At 38.8% G+C, this 17,777-nt stretch overlaps 1 protein-coding gene across 3 annotated transcripts in view; it reads left to right on the forward strand.

The window, feature by feature from the left end:
• Positions 1-17,777, forward strand: part of UBN2 (ubinuclein 2) — a 100,124-nt gene that overhangs the window by 58,376 nt on the left and 23,971 nt on the right. For 2 of the 3 annotated variants that reach the window (XM_066362842.1, XM_066362840.1), the window contains 8 exons: positions 595-713; positions 1,514-1,627; positions 2,188-2,331; positions 3,588-3,638; positions 4,986-5,028; positions 7,424-8,974; positions 15,136-15,367; positions 15,803-15,892. In XM_066362842.1, the coding sequence (XP_066218939.1) occupies positions 595-713; positions 1,514-1,627; positions 2,188-2,331; positions 3,588-3,638; positions 4,986-5,028; positions 7,424-8,974; positions 15,136-15,367; positions 15,803-15,892 (2,344 nt within the window). The remainder of the gene's footprint in view (positions 1-594; positions 714-1,513; positions 1,628-2,187; positions 2,332-3,587; positions 3,639-4,985; positions 5,029-7,423; positions 8,975-15,135; positions 15,368-15,802; positions 15,893-17,777) is intronic. The other variant, XM_066362843.1, reaches the window with a different exon arrangement.

Genomic DNA, 17,777 nt, shown 5'->3' on the forward strand with positions numbered 1-17,777 from the left:
CAAATTTTCTTGCTTTCCTTTTTGCCCTGAACCCACATGAATAAGAGTCTCCCAGTTTCCATTTTCATTTTGGCCTAACCTTGCATTTTTGCTCGCAATGTCAGTTATATTTACTAACAATAAACAAGAGAACAGTATGGTGATGTCCTGTTGGTAGTCTTCCAAACCAAATCGTGGGTGCAGTGTTCCAAAGCAGCATCTCTCCTTGTGGTACGACCGGTTGCCTATCTAATGGGGGTTAACCAGCTGTCTGCACAAGTAGATTTTGTTCTATATTTAATCATTTGTATTACATTTGGGGTGTCATCTGATTTATTGGCCAAACATGGGGCAAGTCTAAGAATGTAAAGAAACACTACCAATAATTATGCTGGGGCAACAGGCAGACCTTGAGACTCCTCGGCTATCTGGAAAGTATGGTCCAAATTTTATGTCCAGAGTGTATTATGAAAAGTCAGTGTTGTAGAAGAAATGACCGTGTTTAAATTTGTTAACATTTATATCTAAAACATAAATTTCATCATTTGAAGATCTGCTTGCAAAATGAGTTTTGTAAGTATGTTTGAGAAAACTTTTAGTTTGTTTTTTTCTCAGGATGATCGTTTAAGAGAACCTCTACAAAAACTGAAACTGGCTGTTAGCAATGTTATGCCTGAACAACTATTTAAATACCAGGAGGACTGCCAGGCTCGGAGTCAAGCTAAATGTGCCAAGTATGTACCTGTTCTGTTTGGACCGGCTTTGCATTTGAGAAATGTTTTTAGATGTTTGGGGTTGGTCCTAAGTGGGCTTCATCACCTAGTATTCCATTCAAATGGTATATGTGGGTCTTTACACCGTATGTGAGTATTATACCAATAGGTGTATCTGTATGAAAATATTTAAATATTATCTGTTAAGCACGGGCTCATCTGGTTTGAGCAGATCTCACCACCTTGGACCCAAGGTCGCTGGCTTGAGCAAGGGGTCACTCGGTCTGCTGTAGCCCTCCCCCCCCCCCCCCCCCGTCAAGGCACATAATGAGAAAGCAATCAATGAACAATTAAGGTGTTGTTACGAAAAACTGATTGATGCTTCTCATCTCTCTCTGTTCCTGTCTGTCTGTCCTTATCCCTCTCTCTGACTCTCTGTCTCTGTAAAAAAAATTAAAAAAAAAGAAAACACAAGAAAGTAAATAGTATCTGTTAAATATTTTCTAAATGACACATTGCTTCCCACTTAATTGCTTGGATGTCAAAGGTAAAAGGTCTCTTGATTTAGTGTATGGGTGTGGTCAGGGCAAGAGCTGATGCTGGTGATATTTCTCACGTTGACCAACCTGACTATCTGAGGTTGACACAAGTATATTCTGTCACACACTTGAAACTCAAGGTGTTACATGGAATGGTTAGTTCCCTATTTACCTTGTCTTTTGCATTACCATCCAGTTAAGCAATTCAACAAATTTCTAGGAAGTGCATTATAGGCAATGTTGAGTTAAACCGTTGCTCTATAAAATGGTTTTCATTTTTAGGTTGCAAACAGATGAAGAACGAGAAAAAAATGGATCCGAGGAAGATGATGATGAGAAACCAGGGAAACGTGTCATAGGACCAAGAAAGAAATTCCACTGGGATGACACCATTAGGTAGATTTCACCAAAGCCTTCATTAAGTAGATAATGGAGAAGTAAGGTTTCTTAATAAAATGAATTGATAGGAGTCGAGGATTGGACTGGGAGCAATGAAAGATTAGTATGTAGGAAAAATTTATTCAAGAGAAGATTGATAGTTCCTATATTTTTAGGGTGCTATTATTTTTATATTATGATTTTTAAGCTAATTGTTTACTTACTGAGTAAGTCATGTGCTGGGTTCAGAAGGACTTAGTATACTCGTGTGGTCAGTCGTCTTTCTTACCCGCAGTTGAGTACCCCAGGAAGGGTTTAACTGTCGGACTGCACCTTTCAGTCTGTGGTGTCTAGATTAAAGATGTCACAGAAGATTGTTCCATGTGGGGACTGGCTGTTGTGCGGGATGTATATATATATTAGAAATGATTTATCCTCGTGTCATCTTCTGAATTCTTCAGATAATAGTCTTTATTATTGCTGTCAGATTAATGTGCTTTAAAAAAATGTTTCAAGCTTAATTTTCTATAATTTTGCAGTCAGATTTATATATAAATATATTTTTTTAATTTGTTTAGAACTTTGTTATGTAACCTTGTTGAAATCAAACTGGGATGCTATGAGTTAGAGCCAAATAAGAGCCAGTCTGCTGAGGACTATCTTAAATCCTTCATGGAGACAGAGGTGAAACCATTGTGGCCTAAGGGCTGGATGCAGGCTAGGTAAGAAATATGACATCCTAGATTTTATTTATTTACTTTGTTATTGTTGCTATTATTAAAGATGCAAACATACACACACATAACATTCATTTTGCTAAGAACGTAATGTGTTTAAAATTTTGTACAAGCACTCAGATGATCTCTGTTTGAAAATTTCAAGCACATAAAAGACTAAATAGTGGATCACGTGGATATAGAGATATAGAAATATACATAAAGGTGATTTTTTTAACCAACCACCTTTTCTTTTTTTGTACTTGAATTTGCTAGTAGAGGAAAAGGAAGGGGAAGATGATTGTGAACTTTGGGAGGGAAGCTTCATGGGGGAATTGTGAAGATTAGGAACTGAATACAAGGTTTAGAATGTAGAAGATGAGACAGCCTTAGGTTCTGTTCAAAGTAGTCAGTATAGAGGGGCATCTTAAAAACTAATTTAAAGAGTTAAATAGACTTGGCTATTTTAACCTGTCATCTTAATGTATCTTAAACCAATAGAAAACATCTGTTGCTTTGTTAAAGATTTAAATAGAGGTGATATAAAACTGTCTATAAGATCATTGTATTTACTGTTATGTCCCATTATAACTTTTACTTGGTAAATAAATAATAGCCTGTTGAAATGAAATTTGTTTTTTAAATTTTATTTATTTATTTTTTACAGAGATAGAGAGTGAGTCAGAGAGAGGGACAGACAGACAGGAACGGAGAGAGATGAGAAGCATCAATTATTTTTCATTGCGTGTTGCAACACCTTAGTTGTTCATTGATTGCTTTCTCATACGTGCCTTGACCACGGACCTTCAGCAGACCGAGTAATGCCTTGCTGGAGCCAGCGACCTTGGGTTCAAGCTGGTGGGCTTTTGCTCAAACCAGATGAGCCCACGCTCAAGCTGGCGACCTCGGGGTCTTGAACCTGGGTCCTCTGCATCTCAGTCCTATGCTCTATACACTGCGCCACCGCCTGGTCAGGCTGAAAATTAAATTTATTAAAATAATAAAGTGCCTGACCTATGGTGGCACAGTGGCTAAAGCATCAACCTAGAACGCTAAGGTCGCTGGTTCAAAACCCTGGGCTTGCCTGGTCAAGGCACATATGGGAGTTGATGCTTCCTGCTCACCCCCCCTCCTCTCTAAAATGAATAAATAAAATCTTTTAAAGAAAATGTTTATATACATATATAAAAAAATAAAATAATAAAGCAATTATATTATTTATCTACTATAAAAAATTAATTGTGTCCTTTTAATTTTTCCAGAATGCTCTTTAAAGAAAGCCGAAGTGTACATAATCATCTTACATCTGCTCCGTGAGTAAATTCAGACTCTAGAGCTCTTTCTTTCTTTTTATTCACATTATAAACTTTAGTAAACAAAAGTATTTATTAAATGCTAGAAAAAATCGGACTTAAATGTATGTTGCGACCATCTCCATGTTACCACTGCTTTTTAAAAAATACTATTTTTACTGTTGACGATGTAGGCCTCAGAACACACTGAACTATTAAAGAGTTCTCAGGCTGGTTTCCAAAAACCTGACCCCATAAGGTAACAGGTACTGGCCTGAGACCTGGTAGAGAGGAGCCATGTGAGCAGCCAGGCTCTGGGAGTTTCCTGTGTTCTGGGGCCTTCTTCCCTTCAGTTCTGCTGTGCCCTTTTTCTTCCCCTCTTACTGACCTGCAGCCTTTTTTTTCTGGGATAGTTCTGTATACATACCTACGCTTCCTTGCCTTGCACGGTGTATTATTCCATAGCATTAACCTACTCTTCATATACTTCCTTCTGTTCAAAGTCGGCTATTTCCTTAGTGATGTGATTCCTAAAGAAAGGTCTCTCATCCTCCTGGCAGACAATAATAAACAGGGAAGTTTTCTTCTGTGGTTACATTTTTGAGTGAATACCAGTTAACTCAACAAGAATTGTTCCTGTCAACATTTGTGTCCCGGGATGATGTTCTAACCAACTGAGCTGCCCGGCCAGGGCAAGAGCTTTTTATTCTTCAGACTTTTTGACACTGGTTTCCAAAGGTTCCATGGTGTGTTTGTTTGTTTGTTGGCCTTCTTTTCTGTCCTTTTCACATTTTTATTTGCATATTTGTTAAAAGTAATTTTCTTTTAAAATTTTTTTTAAAAGGAAAGCCTGAAATTAAAATAAAATAATACAGTGTGTGTCAACTATAATTGAAAAATGAAAAAGTTATCTGCAAAAAGAATGTTTTTTCTGACATTCATTGGTTGATTCTTGCATGTGTCCTGACCAGGGACCTAGCCCACCGTGTTGGCATAGCGGGATGATACTAACTGAACTACCTGGCCATGGCTCCCCCCAGTTCTTTGAAGTGAAGATCCTTGGGCAGCTTTGTTAGCCTGTTTTGAGTTATTTTTATTTTAGTTTGAATACTTCCATTTAATTTTTAAAAGAACTTTATCATCTACGTTTCATATTTGATTTGGCCTTTCTTCTAATTAATCAAGATTGGGAGAAATGTTGCTATCTATTCACATGTAAATTGAATGATTACATGTAGTGCCATCCTTCAAATAGTTTCTTTAAATAGAAAAAATATTTACCCATGTAATTACAACATTCTATTATAACTTCCTAATAAGTGACCTAACTGCTACTAAAGTGCACTTCTTTTTAATCTTTTGTCCCAGGGCAAAGAAAAAGGTGATTCCTGCCCCGAAGCCCAAAGTGAAGGTAAGAATTGGACCAAACCTTATGTTAGTCCTAATGATGAATGTGACATGCAGCCACCTGTCCACCCATTCATTCATCCAGACTGGAGTAACATTTTATAGAAGTGGATAACCTGCCTTTTTTTTTTTTCTTTCTTTCTTTTTTTTTTTACAGAGACAGAGAGTCAGAGAGAGGGATAGACAGGGACAGACAGACAGGAACGGAGAGATGAGAAGCATCAATCATTAGTTTTTTGTTGCGCATTGCGACACCTTAATTGTTCATTGATTGCTTTCTCATATGTGTCTTGACCGCGGGCCTTCAGCAGACCAAGTAACCTCTTGCTTGAGCTAGCGACCTTGGGTCACCAGATGAGCCTGTGCTCAAGCTGACGACCTTTGGTTCTCAAACCTGGGTCCTCTGAATCCCAGTTCAACGCTCTATCCACTGCACCACCGCCTGGTCAGGCGATAACCTGCTTTTTTGACTCAAATATATGTCCTGCCAACTTTATCTGCAAGTGTAAATCTATGCAATATAGTGGATTTAATGTTATTTTTATAAAGAAAGAAAATGTTGATAGATTACTTAAAACAGCAGTTTTATACTAGTAACACTGCCAGTATTATTCTGATATACTCCCCCACTATTAGTTTCTCTACTTTTTCTTTTTTTTTTTTTAAAGAGAGAGTCAGAGAGAGGGATAGATAGGGACAGATATACAGGAATAGAGAGAGATGAGAAGCATCAATCATCAGTTTTTGTTGCGACACCTTAGTTGTTCATTGATTGCTTTCTCATATGTGCCTTCACCATGGGACTACAGCAGACCAAATAACCCCTTGCTGGAGCCAGAGACCTTGGGTCCAAGCTGGTGAGCTTTTGCTCAAACCAGATGAGCCCGCACTCAAGCTGGCGACCTCGGGGTCTCCGCATCCCAGTCCGACTCTCTATCCATTGCACCACCGCCTGGTCAGGCTATACTTTTTTAAATAATAAAATTTTTACTGATTGTGTAATTGTATGGCATGTTTCAAAGCGATCATGTCTGATGGGCGTGAACCATCCATGCTAACAGACAGTTTTGACCTAATGCAGTTACACTGCAGACTTGTGAGGGGCAGTGAGGTTTGCTGTCAGGGTGTTTAGAACAAAGGCTTAGAATTGCTAAGGATGTTAGAGTGTAACAGCTTTCTTCACAACCTGTTCACTTTAGTACTTTAGAAAGTGGTGAGCTAGACACCCCTTCCCCTTCGTTTTTTCCCCACTGTGGTTCAGGTAAGTGCTGTGCTTGTGGTTGTAGAAATCAATGCATAATGCAAGGCCTTGGGCTTGGGTTTGTTTGAAGAAACTAATTGAAACAAATGATTTTTGTGTAATAGTTTTATACTTAATCTTTAAAATGATACAAGTAAACACTTTATGTTTCTATTTTAAGAGAAAGTTCCTTTTTCTTTTGCTCTTTGAATATTTTCAACTGTCTTCTATTCTCATCTCTTCTTTGAATTTTAAGAAAATTTTTATATTAAAATTAAAAAAAAATTTTCTACTGATTTGAGGAGAGGGAGGGAGAGAGCAGAGAAGGGGAAGAAAGAGAGAGAGAGAGAGAAACATCAATTTATTGTTTCACTTAAGCTATTCCATTTGGTTGTGCACTCATTGACTGCTTCTCATATGTGCCCTGACTGGGGGGGGGGGGGGGGGTCGAACCTGCGACTTCTGGCGTGTCAGCTCAAGCTTGATCTGTTGATCCACCAGCCAAGGCCTTTTTTTTTGAAAAACGAAACAAAACACATAATATTCTCCTAGATAGTCATAGTTTTAATTCCTAATTTTCTTGTTTTCTTAGCACAGTACATACTTAGCATAATGGCCACTTAGTAAATATATGTTGAAAGAAGTGGCAAATGACTTCTTCCATAATGAATAGAAAACATAATTTAAGTTGGCATGGATTGATGTACCAGCTTCTCTCCATACTGGCTGTGGGACAGGGCAGGCAGGCAAGTGGAATGTGAGGGTCGGGTCCTAGCAAAACATGCTACACAGGAGCGATGGAGTCTCAAGACAAAGGCAGAATTTCTCTCAGGTGCAGGGAGGATCCAGTGGGTGTGGGCGGTGGAGTTTCATCAACTCTGTGACTCGTGTGTCAGCGTTTCTTCAGCTTGGTTGTAAGCCTTCTCAGAATGGCTTACTGTGGTATGGTAGCTGTGTGCAGTAGATCGGATTGTTAGGTTTGTGAGGACAGTTCAGTCGGGAGCTCTATCCACTAAAAAAAAGCTAGTTTTTACAGTCTCCAGAGAAGAGTTCCAGTAGAATTTTAATCATGAGAACTTCTTAGTCTTTTAAAAAGCAATACTTTGCAATTTTTTATTAATCACTTAAATTTTTTCTAATACAATGCTGTTTATGCTAGGAGTGTAGTCCAAAAAAGGACCAGAAAACTCCTGCATCCTTGGTGGCTTCTGTCGGTGGTCCCTCAGTGAGTTCCAGCACATCTGCTGTGGCCTCCACCAGTTCTAGCTCCACTCCCGCCCAGGAGACAATCTGCCTTGATGACTCGCTAGACGAAGACCTGTCCTTCCACCCACCTGCACTGGATCTTGTGTCTGAAGCTTTGGCTGTCATCAACAATGGGAACAAGGGCCCTCCGGCTGGCTCAAGGATAAGTATGCCAACTGCAAAACCTCGTCCAGGACTGAGAGAGGAAAAACTAGCAAGTATTATGAGTAAGTTGCCTCTGGCTACTCCCAAAAAACTAGATTCTACTCAGACTACACACTCATCAAGTCTTATTGCTGGTCACACGGGGCCAGTACCAAAGAAACCCCAGGATTTAGCTCATACTGGCATCTCTTCAGGCCTTATTGCTGGTTCGTCAATTCAGAACCCTAAAGTTTCCTTAGAACCTTTGCCAGCCAGACTGCTTCAACAAGGACTACAGAGGTCAAGCCAGATTCATGCTTCTTCCTCGTCACAGACCCATGCCTCCTCTTCTTCCCAAACCCAAGTTGCTGCCTCCTCTCATGCTCTGGGAACATCAGAGGCCCAGGATGCTTCTTCGTTAACACAAGTAACAAAGGTGCACCAGCATTCAGCTGTCCAACAAAACTATGTGTCTCCATTGCAAGCCACCATTAGTAAATCCCAGACCAACCCAGTGGTGAAGTTGAGTAATAACCCCCAGCTCTCCTGCCCGTCCCCACTCATTAAGACTTCAGAAAAGCCACTTATGTACCGCCTTCCCTTAGCGACTCCTTCACCTGGAAATGGTTCTCAAGGCTCCCACTCCTTGGTTTCTAGGACAGGATCTAGCACCACTACCTCCAGTAACTATCTAGCCAAGGCTATGGTGTCACAAATCTCCGCGCAGGGTTTCAAGTCTCCCTTCTCAATGGCTGCATCCCCAAAACTTGCCGCATCTCCGAAACCCGCCACATCCCCCAAACCCTTGCCCTCCTCCAAACCTCCGGCCTCGCCCAAGCCCTCCCTGTCAGCTAAGCCTTCAGTATCAACTAAACTAATTTCTAAGTCCAACCCTGCTCCCAAGCCTGCTGTGTCCTCGAGTTCTTCCAGTCCAAGTGCACTAGTTGCCCAGAGTAGCCACTCCAGCAGTAGCAACCCGGTCCCTAAACAGCCCAGTGGTATGAACATCAGCAGACAGTCGCCCACTTTGAATTTATTGCCCGCTAATCGTACTTCAGGCCTTCCGTCGACAAAAAACCTTCAGGCCTCTTCAAAGCTACCGAACTCCACTTCCACTGGAACTGTTGGGAAGAGTAACTTGAGTGGAATTGCAATGAATGTACCTGCCAGCAGAGGTAGCAACCTTAACTCAAGTGGAGCGAGTAGGACTAGTCTATCTGGGGGAACAGGAAGTGGAACACAGGGTGCTACTAAACCGTTGTCTACTCCACATAGACCATCCTCTGCCTCAGGGTCTTCAGTGGTAACAGCCAGTGTACAGGTATGTATGTTACAGACGTCCATGGGATAAAATGTGAGGTCATGTCACCTTTCTTTTCTTCTTAGACTAGAGAGATTGTTTGTAATAGCGTGTAGGTTATGGCCAGGGCGTATTCCTGACGCTAACATCACAGTGATGGGGATACTTGGGGACGAGGTTTCTTGTTGGAATGTGGATTTTTTTTTTCAGTAAAGTACCACATGCTCACTTTCGAATAAAATTTGTATTGTGCATGAATTTTGCCACTATTCATATATAATTCTCTTGAAGTCATATTACTATCATATCAGTGATTCTTTTCTTACCGTCGCTTCCCCGTTGGTGAGATTTTCATTTCCTTTCTCAGTCAACAGGAGTGCCTCACTCAGGACTCCTGACATGAATGCTGTTTTACCTTAGCTCTTACATACCTGGTCACTTACGTGTTATCACCGTTGAGTAGTTAACAGACTTTTTGGGTCACTAATTGTCTCACTTCAAATTTTATAAGTACTGCTGCACTGACCCTTTGTATTTAGCGGTATAGAGGAGTCTGAGTTCTTTCTGATTTTTTTTGTTCTCTTATCAGTAATGTGTATTTTCTGCCTAAATGCTACTCAGATTTTTTCTTTTTTGTTGAAATTCAAGTGTTTATAGATTTTGGTTTGGTTTATCTCATTTTCAGTAATTCTGTTATCTAGAACATGGTAACTCTTTCAGTCTCAGACCTATTTTTTTTTTACTTTTTTCAGCTCAAGAATATTTCATTCAGTTATGTGTCTGGTTATTATTTCTGATCCAGTTTGCATAGTATTTTTGAGAATTATTTATTACTCATGTATTTCATTTCTCTGCTTTCCATAGCATCTTCCCTGTTACTGTTTTCATCTCTCTCCCCTTCTTTGTATTCTGAGACTGTCACGTTACTGGTTTGGTTTCTTGAATGTTTTTCCCCTGCCGAAGAGAAATCCATGTTCACTGTAGGCAAATTCAAAAAAAGAAAATAAAGTTACCCATTATTCTGCCACCATGTATATTTTCCTGGTACTTATTTAGACTTTTTTTTTAAGAAAGTGTTACGTAATATAGTTTCATACAAACTTAAAAAAAACCATTTTACTGTGTGTTCTTAGGTTCTTAAATATTTGAAAACGGGACTTTTATTGACTTATGGAATTCTCTTCTCTAACAAAGTGCTCTGACTTTGTACTGTGTTCTATGTTTGTGTAATACAATCATTTAATGAAAGAATTTTTGCCTTTGGTGTTCAAAGAGGTCCTCTGCTATTCAGTACAAGCTAAACATTGATATTCAACGTACACTTAAAACCCAAATCATAACTCGGCCATTACTGTAGGCTTAGAAATGACTTTATTCCAGAATTCTAATATAGAACAAAATTCAATTAACTGATACTTTATTAATTGGAATCTAGGATTAATTGATGGTTTCTCTCTATATATAATTTCACTTTTATCAGAAAAACAAAATAACAAAAAAACTGACAATGGGTTGTATGTTAAAATTTAAGTTATAAATGAGGTCTGAGAGATAGTCCACAATTTCTATTTGTATTACCATTATTAAAATGTTGACTTTTTCAAATTAATCTTTAATTTGATCAAAGGAATATTTGAGAGGATTATAACAGAAATGGCATTTCCCTACACCATATCCTCCTCAATGCCTACTACTTTTCATTAACTATCTTAATTTTTCTCGGTGTTTTTAAATAAGAATGCATGGAAGACTCTTAATTTATTTGTTTTAGTATTTGTCTTTGATTTCTCATTATGATGAATGAGACTTTTAGCTCCCTTATGTTTTTCCCATTCTGTTGTAAGCGTAAAATTACAATTTAGGGTTAAATCCATGGCTATGTAAAATATTGTCTCTGTCACGCTAAATAGGTTTCATTTGCTTTCTTATACAATTTTGGCTTTTTTCTTGGAGTTAACATTTTTTTTCATTTAGTTTGTTTTCTTTGAATTTAACGTTAAATCTTTCTTTATACTTGGTCATTTCCAGATTCTAGCTCTATTATTTTTGTCCAGGAAACCTTTCTGTATTTGGTCATCTAGCTCAAAAGAACGCAGATACTTGGTATACCAGTAGCCTGTCAGTTAGTTGGTCAGCGTGAGCCTCCATGGCAGAATTTGAGTTTCTAAAACGTACTCTCTCCTGGTTTTCTGGCTCTTTGAAATGACTTAATGATTAGGAGACCTTAGTGTTCCCGCCTCCATAGCTGATCCTTGTTGGTTTGTCTGAAGAAAAGGTCAGTGATTGAATAAGGTTGTTTCGAACTTTTGATGAAGCTAGGGTTGCTTTTTTTTTTTTTTAAACATAGCATCTCATTGAAGTCTTACCAGCTACTCTGTGGTCTCTAGATCCTGTCTCTCAAGTACTCCAACACTCAGAATAAATTTTCTGTCTGTGCCTGCAGAACATTTAACTCCTGTCTGAAATACATCAGCTGTCTGCTCATTTGCAGAGAGAAAGTGACAAGTCTTGAGTTTAATAGAAGTTGTTACTTTTCTGGGTTTGGATTGTTACCATTACTTACCTGCTCTCTAGTTAATAATTTTCCACTCAAGGCGTTCCTCTTCTTTCTTGCCCTTCAACTTAATGATTTTCTATGAATTCTATCTTTGCCACTCTAATTCCTAAAATAACTCATTTATTGAGCAAATATTTTATTAAATGTTTAATATGTGCCAGGCACTGTTCTAGGTGCTGAGGAAGGAGGGTAAAGCTCCTTGTTCAATCTCCTTTCTCACATGGAGCATATATTCTAGGTAGGAAGATAAGCAAAACACAAATGTAAAAAATATGCGAAGTGCTATGAAAAAGTAAAATGGAATAATATGATAAAGTGTGATTGTTGCTAACATAGAGTGAGTTGGAGAAGGCCTCTTTGAGGGGGCAGCATTTACACTGAGACTTGAATGAGCAGGATCCAGCCATTTGGAAATAGGAGGGAACAAGCAATCCAGCCAGATGGTGATGTGAAGACAGGAAAGAGCCTGACATGTAGACCCGCATGGCAAGACAAGGGAGAGATGAGCAGATGATGAGATTGGAGTTCAACCGGAACCGTCCTTGTGGGCATGATAAAGGCTTGGGAGTTTATTCTGTGGTAAATTGTTGGACGGTCTTTTACAGGGAAGTGATGTAGTCTGATTGATACTTCAGAAGATCACTCTGGGTGTTGTGGAGAATAGGGGGCAAGTGCACTCACCCAAACAAAACACCTGGTTAAAAAAATGTAATGCAAATCACAGGAAGAGATAGTGAGGATTCCCTTCGTATTTTCCCCTGGGAATGAAATGTGGAGGTCATAGAAAGTATTTCTGATTATGGGGCATTATCCTGAGCTATTTGCCAACTTCTGTATGCTTCTGAATGATATCATTGGTGGGTTACCCCACTTTTGAAAGGTCTCTATCTTCTAGGAGAAATTAATATCCACGTAGCATAGATAGATAATGTGACATTTTATTTTAGTGTTATAAACAAAATTAGATAGAGGAATTTTGACTGTACAAAAATGTTAGATAGTATGGCATGGTGCCATTATTGCTAATACTAGTTAATTAATTTTGGAAATTGACTTAATTTACATTTTTCAACTATTTTAATGTTTCATTTAGTCTTCTCCAGCAAAGCTTGAGTTCTCCTTATTAGCAGTATTTACTGTTTCTCACTAGGGGACTCTAGTTGGAGTGCACTGCCTTGAAGTGTGTGTCTCATATTATCCTGAGACTACAATAGAATTATGATTAAAAAGAACTCTTGTTAATTCTTAAATTGATGTAAGATCATTTTATCCAAATTGCTTCAATGCATCATCGTTTTTAACTTAGTAATTCTTTCCTTAATGTGCCCGTTTTGTATATCACAGTTGGCACAAATAGAGAAAAAGACCAGAAAATAGCCAAGTCCAAGCATAAAGTGATAAAGATTTATAATTAAGTGTTAGAGGAAGTTGTGGTTAAAAAAAAAAAAGAATGGGTATGTTGTCCACAAGCTCACTTTGTCCTTCACTTTTTAACACCTGACAACTAAGTTGTCAAGCCTGAGTGTCAGGTAAGAACGAGACTGTTTATGAGAGCAGTTAACATTGCAGGAGATGATGAGTTCATCTGTGGCCATGACAGAGAGGGGAGTGTTAGCTATCAAGTTGGGCTCTTCCAGGGGTGGGGGGTGAGGGAATTATGTTCAGTGGGACACTTGAATCCATGTAAACACCATAAATTAAAATTAATAAAAATTTATTTATTTATTTATTTTGTTTGTTTTTTTGTTTTTTGGTTTTTTTTTTACAGAGATGGAGAGAGAGTCAGAGAGGGATAGACAGGGACAGACAGACAGGAATGGAGAGATGAGAAGCATCAGTCATTAGTTTTTCGTTTTGCGTTGCAACACTTGAATTGTTCATTGATCGCTTTCTCATACGTGCCTTGACTGCGGGCCTTCAGCAGACCGTACTCTGGGCTCAAGCTGGTGAGCTTTTGCTCAAACCAGTTAAGTCCGCGCTCAAGCTGGTGACCTCGGGGTCTCGAACCCGGGTCCTCTGCATCCCAGTCCAACACTCTATCCACTGCGCCACCGCCCAGTCAGGCAATAAATTTTTTTTTAAAAGTTGGACTCTTTAGCGAATTTCTAGACATACAGGATTGAAATTGAGACAAGAGGTCGGAGGTATGTATATAACCTTGAGAAATTAAAATTAAAGGAGATAATGGATGGGGAGTCTACTGGAGAGAAAATGGAAAAACAATACAAAGCTTCCGGGGGCTGTCTTCAGTTTTTGTTCAGCGGTAGCATGGACCACCTAGTGTATAAATACATAATGTGGCATGTATGCATGGGAAGATCACCTGCATTTTTCTCATACATTTACTAAGTAGCATAATGAGCTTTTTATTAATTAATGTTTGCTGGTAGGCTTATCAACACATAAAATAAACCTGACAGTAAATAACATGTAAAGTTTTGTCCAGGGACATTTAGAGTTTGTAAGATAAGGCTACAAAAGAAAACTCACAGTTGCAGAAACTAGAATAGATAATATCTAATACTGAGGAAAGCTTATTGTAATCTTTGTTAATAAGTGCATGTAGAGAGTAAGTCAAAATGGGAGAAATTTTTAAATTACTGTATAGAAAGTTCAAAAAATTAAATAACCTTAATGATGTGTATATTTAAGTAATTTGTTCATGTAAGTTCATCAATGTTACCATATTTCTGATGTCAGTGTTTTTATTTATAAACACAGCATTAAAACCCAGGGAGGGGATTGTGAAAACACCCTCTGATTTACCTCTACCTCAGGCAGTGTAAGTTCAGAAAAGTAGTAAGAATGGAAATGGGCTTGCAGGGGTTATGGAGAGACGAGGTAATGTGAAAAATGGAGGCTGTTGTTCAATATGTTTGAGAATAAACAATATAAAGTCAGGTGGTTTCTAAAGGTTAAGGAAAAGCCAGAAATAACTGTGGTTGGAAAAATAGAGAAGAGTTCTTTGTATATGAGGAGGCAGAGAAAACATGGAAAGGGTGCAATTCTGGATTATCTATACCTGCAAGTTCTGCATAGATGAGACTCCTGGCATAGGCCAGGTCACAAATCAGAGCTCTGGGGGAAGAGGCAGGAACGGCTGCTAATGGGAAGAACCTCCAGGATGGCCTTATGGCTTTAAAGTGTTGTGATGAAAGTGTAGGATTTATGTCAAGTTCAGGGCTCTGCAAGAGTCCTAGTCTGGAGCAGCAGCTGCAGGGACAGTGCGGGAAAGAGTGTGAGACAAGTAAGAAAGTGGGCATTTTCGGAGACCGTATTGAAATTGTACGGGATTAACTACAAGTGGTTCAGAGCAAGCTAGAAATGAAAGTGGGAATCTAAGGTTAGAAATGGGCGAATTAAGAGGGTGAATGGATATTAATACAGACATTACAATACATTAAGGAAGAGTCTGAACTGGTGGTGAAGAGCTGGGTGTAGAATTACTTCCGAAAGTAATATGGGTAGCTCCTTGAATATATTGTTCACCTCAGTCTTCATTTTTGTCGCAAAGTTTTCATTAGAGCAAATATGAAACACAATCTCGTGCCCATGAGGATATTAAAGAAATCAATTCAGGTTAAAGATTTGATCTCTTGTGTATTTTGACCCCTGGTTTCTGCAGTCCACAGCAGGAGCATCATTATTGGCTAATGCCTCACCTCTGACTCTCATGACATCACCTTTGTCTGTAACAAATCAAAACATGAGTCATTATGGGATGCTGGGTGGCCTTGTTCCAGTGACCATGCCCTTCCAGTTTCCCTTGGAGCTACTTGGCTTTGGAACGGACACAGCTGGAGTGACAACCACCTCGGGATCTACCTCAGCCGCTCTCCACCATAGCCTAACTCAGAGTAAGTAGGGCCCCATCTTGACCTGGTCATCTAGATTGGCAGAACAGGAAGCAAGCTGTGTACTAATGGAAAGAAGTCCAGGTGGAGTTAGTGAAGATTACAGAATTTTTTAAAAAAATGCAATTTATTTTATCTATATATAATAAGTTAAATTACTTTGACTCTGAGATTTTACTTATAATTTTTAAATGAATCACTATACCACATTCCTTTCTTAATGAAATTTGTATTAAGAACAAGTCAGATTTGCTGGGTATTTGCATACACATGTATTTACATATGTAACATTTTAAACATGTATGTACTCTAGTGTATGAAGGCCTTTGAGGACAGGGGCTGGGCTTGCATTGGATAAATTAAACTGTTTTCAGTCTGGATCGAAGAGGGCGTCCACTCGAAGGAAGAAGGTCACTGACAAGTGTGTTTTCCTCTCAGATTTACTAAAGGGTTTACAGCCAGGAGCTCAGCACGCAGCAACACTTTCCCAGTCAGCTCTGCCTGCACACTTACAGCAAACATTTAATGGTAAGAGAGCCACCGAATTCTTCCTCTCTCTCTTGTTTATATCAAGCTTGGACTGGAAATGTTTTCTGAAGACAATGTGACTGGAATGACAAAGGTTGGAAAAAAACAGATTTTCATATGACTGAATCCTCATGAACAACCAACTCCTTTTAAGAGAAAGGAAATAAGTATATGAGATCTCATGTTACATGTGAAGGGAGTGGTTTTGAAGGTATTATATGGAAATGATGACAAGGAGGTTTCATAAGGCAGTGTGCAAAAGTCATGTCCAGTAATTGTGTGATACTTACTTTTATGGAAAGTATAGTAAGTGCCCGGTAGTCTTGTGCCTACTTACATGTAGGAGCTAATCTAATCTTTACAACAAGCCTATGAGTGAGATAGCAGTTACCATTTTATAGGTCAGGACGCTGGACCAGAGCTAAGCAGCTTGCCCAAGATGATGCAGGAGGTGTTCATTCTGAGCTACAGAACTAGGAAGTCTGACTCCACAGGCTGCATTCTTAACCATTAAACTTGGTAGGCTTTTATGTAATTCATATGGTCCAGACGCTATATATTTGATCCTTGCAGCCCAACTACATCTTTCTGAAATCAGATAGTGGACACTGGACATACACATCACCTCCAGTTTCTGCTGGCCCTCCCCAGTAGTTGACCTCAGTTGACTGCTGATAGTGTTCTGAAGGCCATTTTCAGGGTCTTTTGAGCAGAAGTAACTGCTTATCTGCCCTCTTAACTTTGGAAATTGACTGGGACCTCAACTATTCTTTTTAGCTCCTACATTTCAAATTATCTTTCCAGTTGGCCACAATGTGGAAATGGAGCTCTGTAGCAATCTGGAGGCAACAGGTTGTAATTGATTCCTGTAGCAGACCTAAGTGGTAAGAATGAATATAAAACCACACTTGTGCAAATGGGGGACACAAAGTAGACACAAATATCAGCAGTCCTGAATTTCCTGGACTAGGTTTTAATGCTTAAGGAAAATTGCTCCGTGACTAAGGCAGTTGCTGGTATAATGAGCCCGGCTTAGGGCTGCATGCTCCTGAGTGGACTGGAGAGGACCAGTGAGAAGCAAGACCAACAGGGACCTCGTGTGTCAGTGTCACCCAGTATTTCATCTGTTACATGAAGTCTCTTCTCTGGGCAGCACCAGCATCTCAGAGGGAGAAAGGAAATAGGAGTCTCAGCACAACAGAGTTTCCAAGTAATTGAAAAGTTTACAATTTTTTATTTTAAAGTCATTTAAAAATATAAGACACTGAATTTGATTAGGCCTGGATTTTCTAATTTCAGGACTGCCATTTGGAGCAAGTTTCTTAACTTGTTTGACCATTACTTTCTCTTGCTTGTAAACTAGAGATGATAAGAATTTTTAATAGGCTTCTTAGGAGAATTTAATGAAAATAATTTATTTAAAGCTTCTAGCATGGTACATAAGACATAGTAAGAGTTGAATTAATGTTAATTCTCTGACTTTATCTGAAGACACAGGTCACTAAACTTTTTCTATATGTAAATACTTTAGGCTTTGCAGTTCATTTAGTCTCTGTCACAACTACTTGTGAAAATAGCCATAGATGATATGTAGTATAACTGTGGCTAGGATCCAATAAAACTTTATTTATAAAAAGAGATGGCAGGCCAGATTTGGCCTTTGGGGCAAACGGTCTAAAGACTCACAGTCCAGTTAATGTATTCTATTTTGCTAATTAACCAAAGCTGTTTTGAGTAAAATTCCCTAGTGTCATATTATAAATTAAGCCTCAAGTTAAATTATTTTGTCTACAAATACAAGTATATCTCATTATCAGTGGGAAAGCCAATTCCTTAAATTTTGTAACCAAAGTTATTTTAATAGTATTTTGTTTATACAGCTTTT

The sequence above is a fragment of the Saccopteryx leptura genome, chromosome 2 (genome assembly GCF_036850995.1).
Source record: "Saccopteryx leptura isolate mSacLep1 chromosome 2, mSacLep1_pri_phased_curated, whole genome shotgun sequence".
NCBI classification, from domain to species: domain Eukaryota; kingdom Metazoa; phylum Chordata; class Mammalia; order Chiroptera; family Emballonuridae; genus Saccopteryx; species Saccopteryx leptura.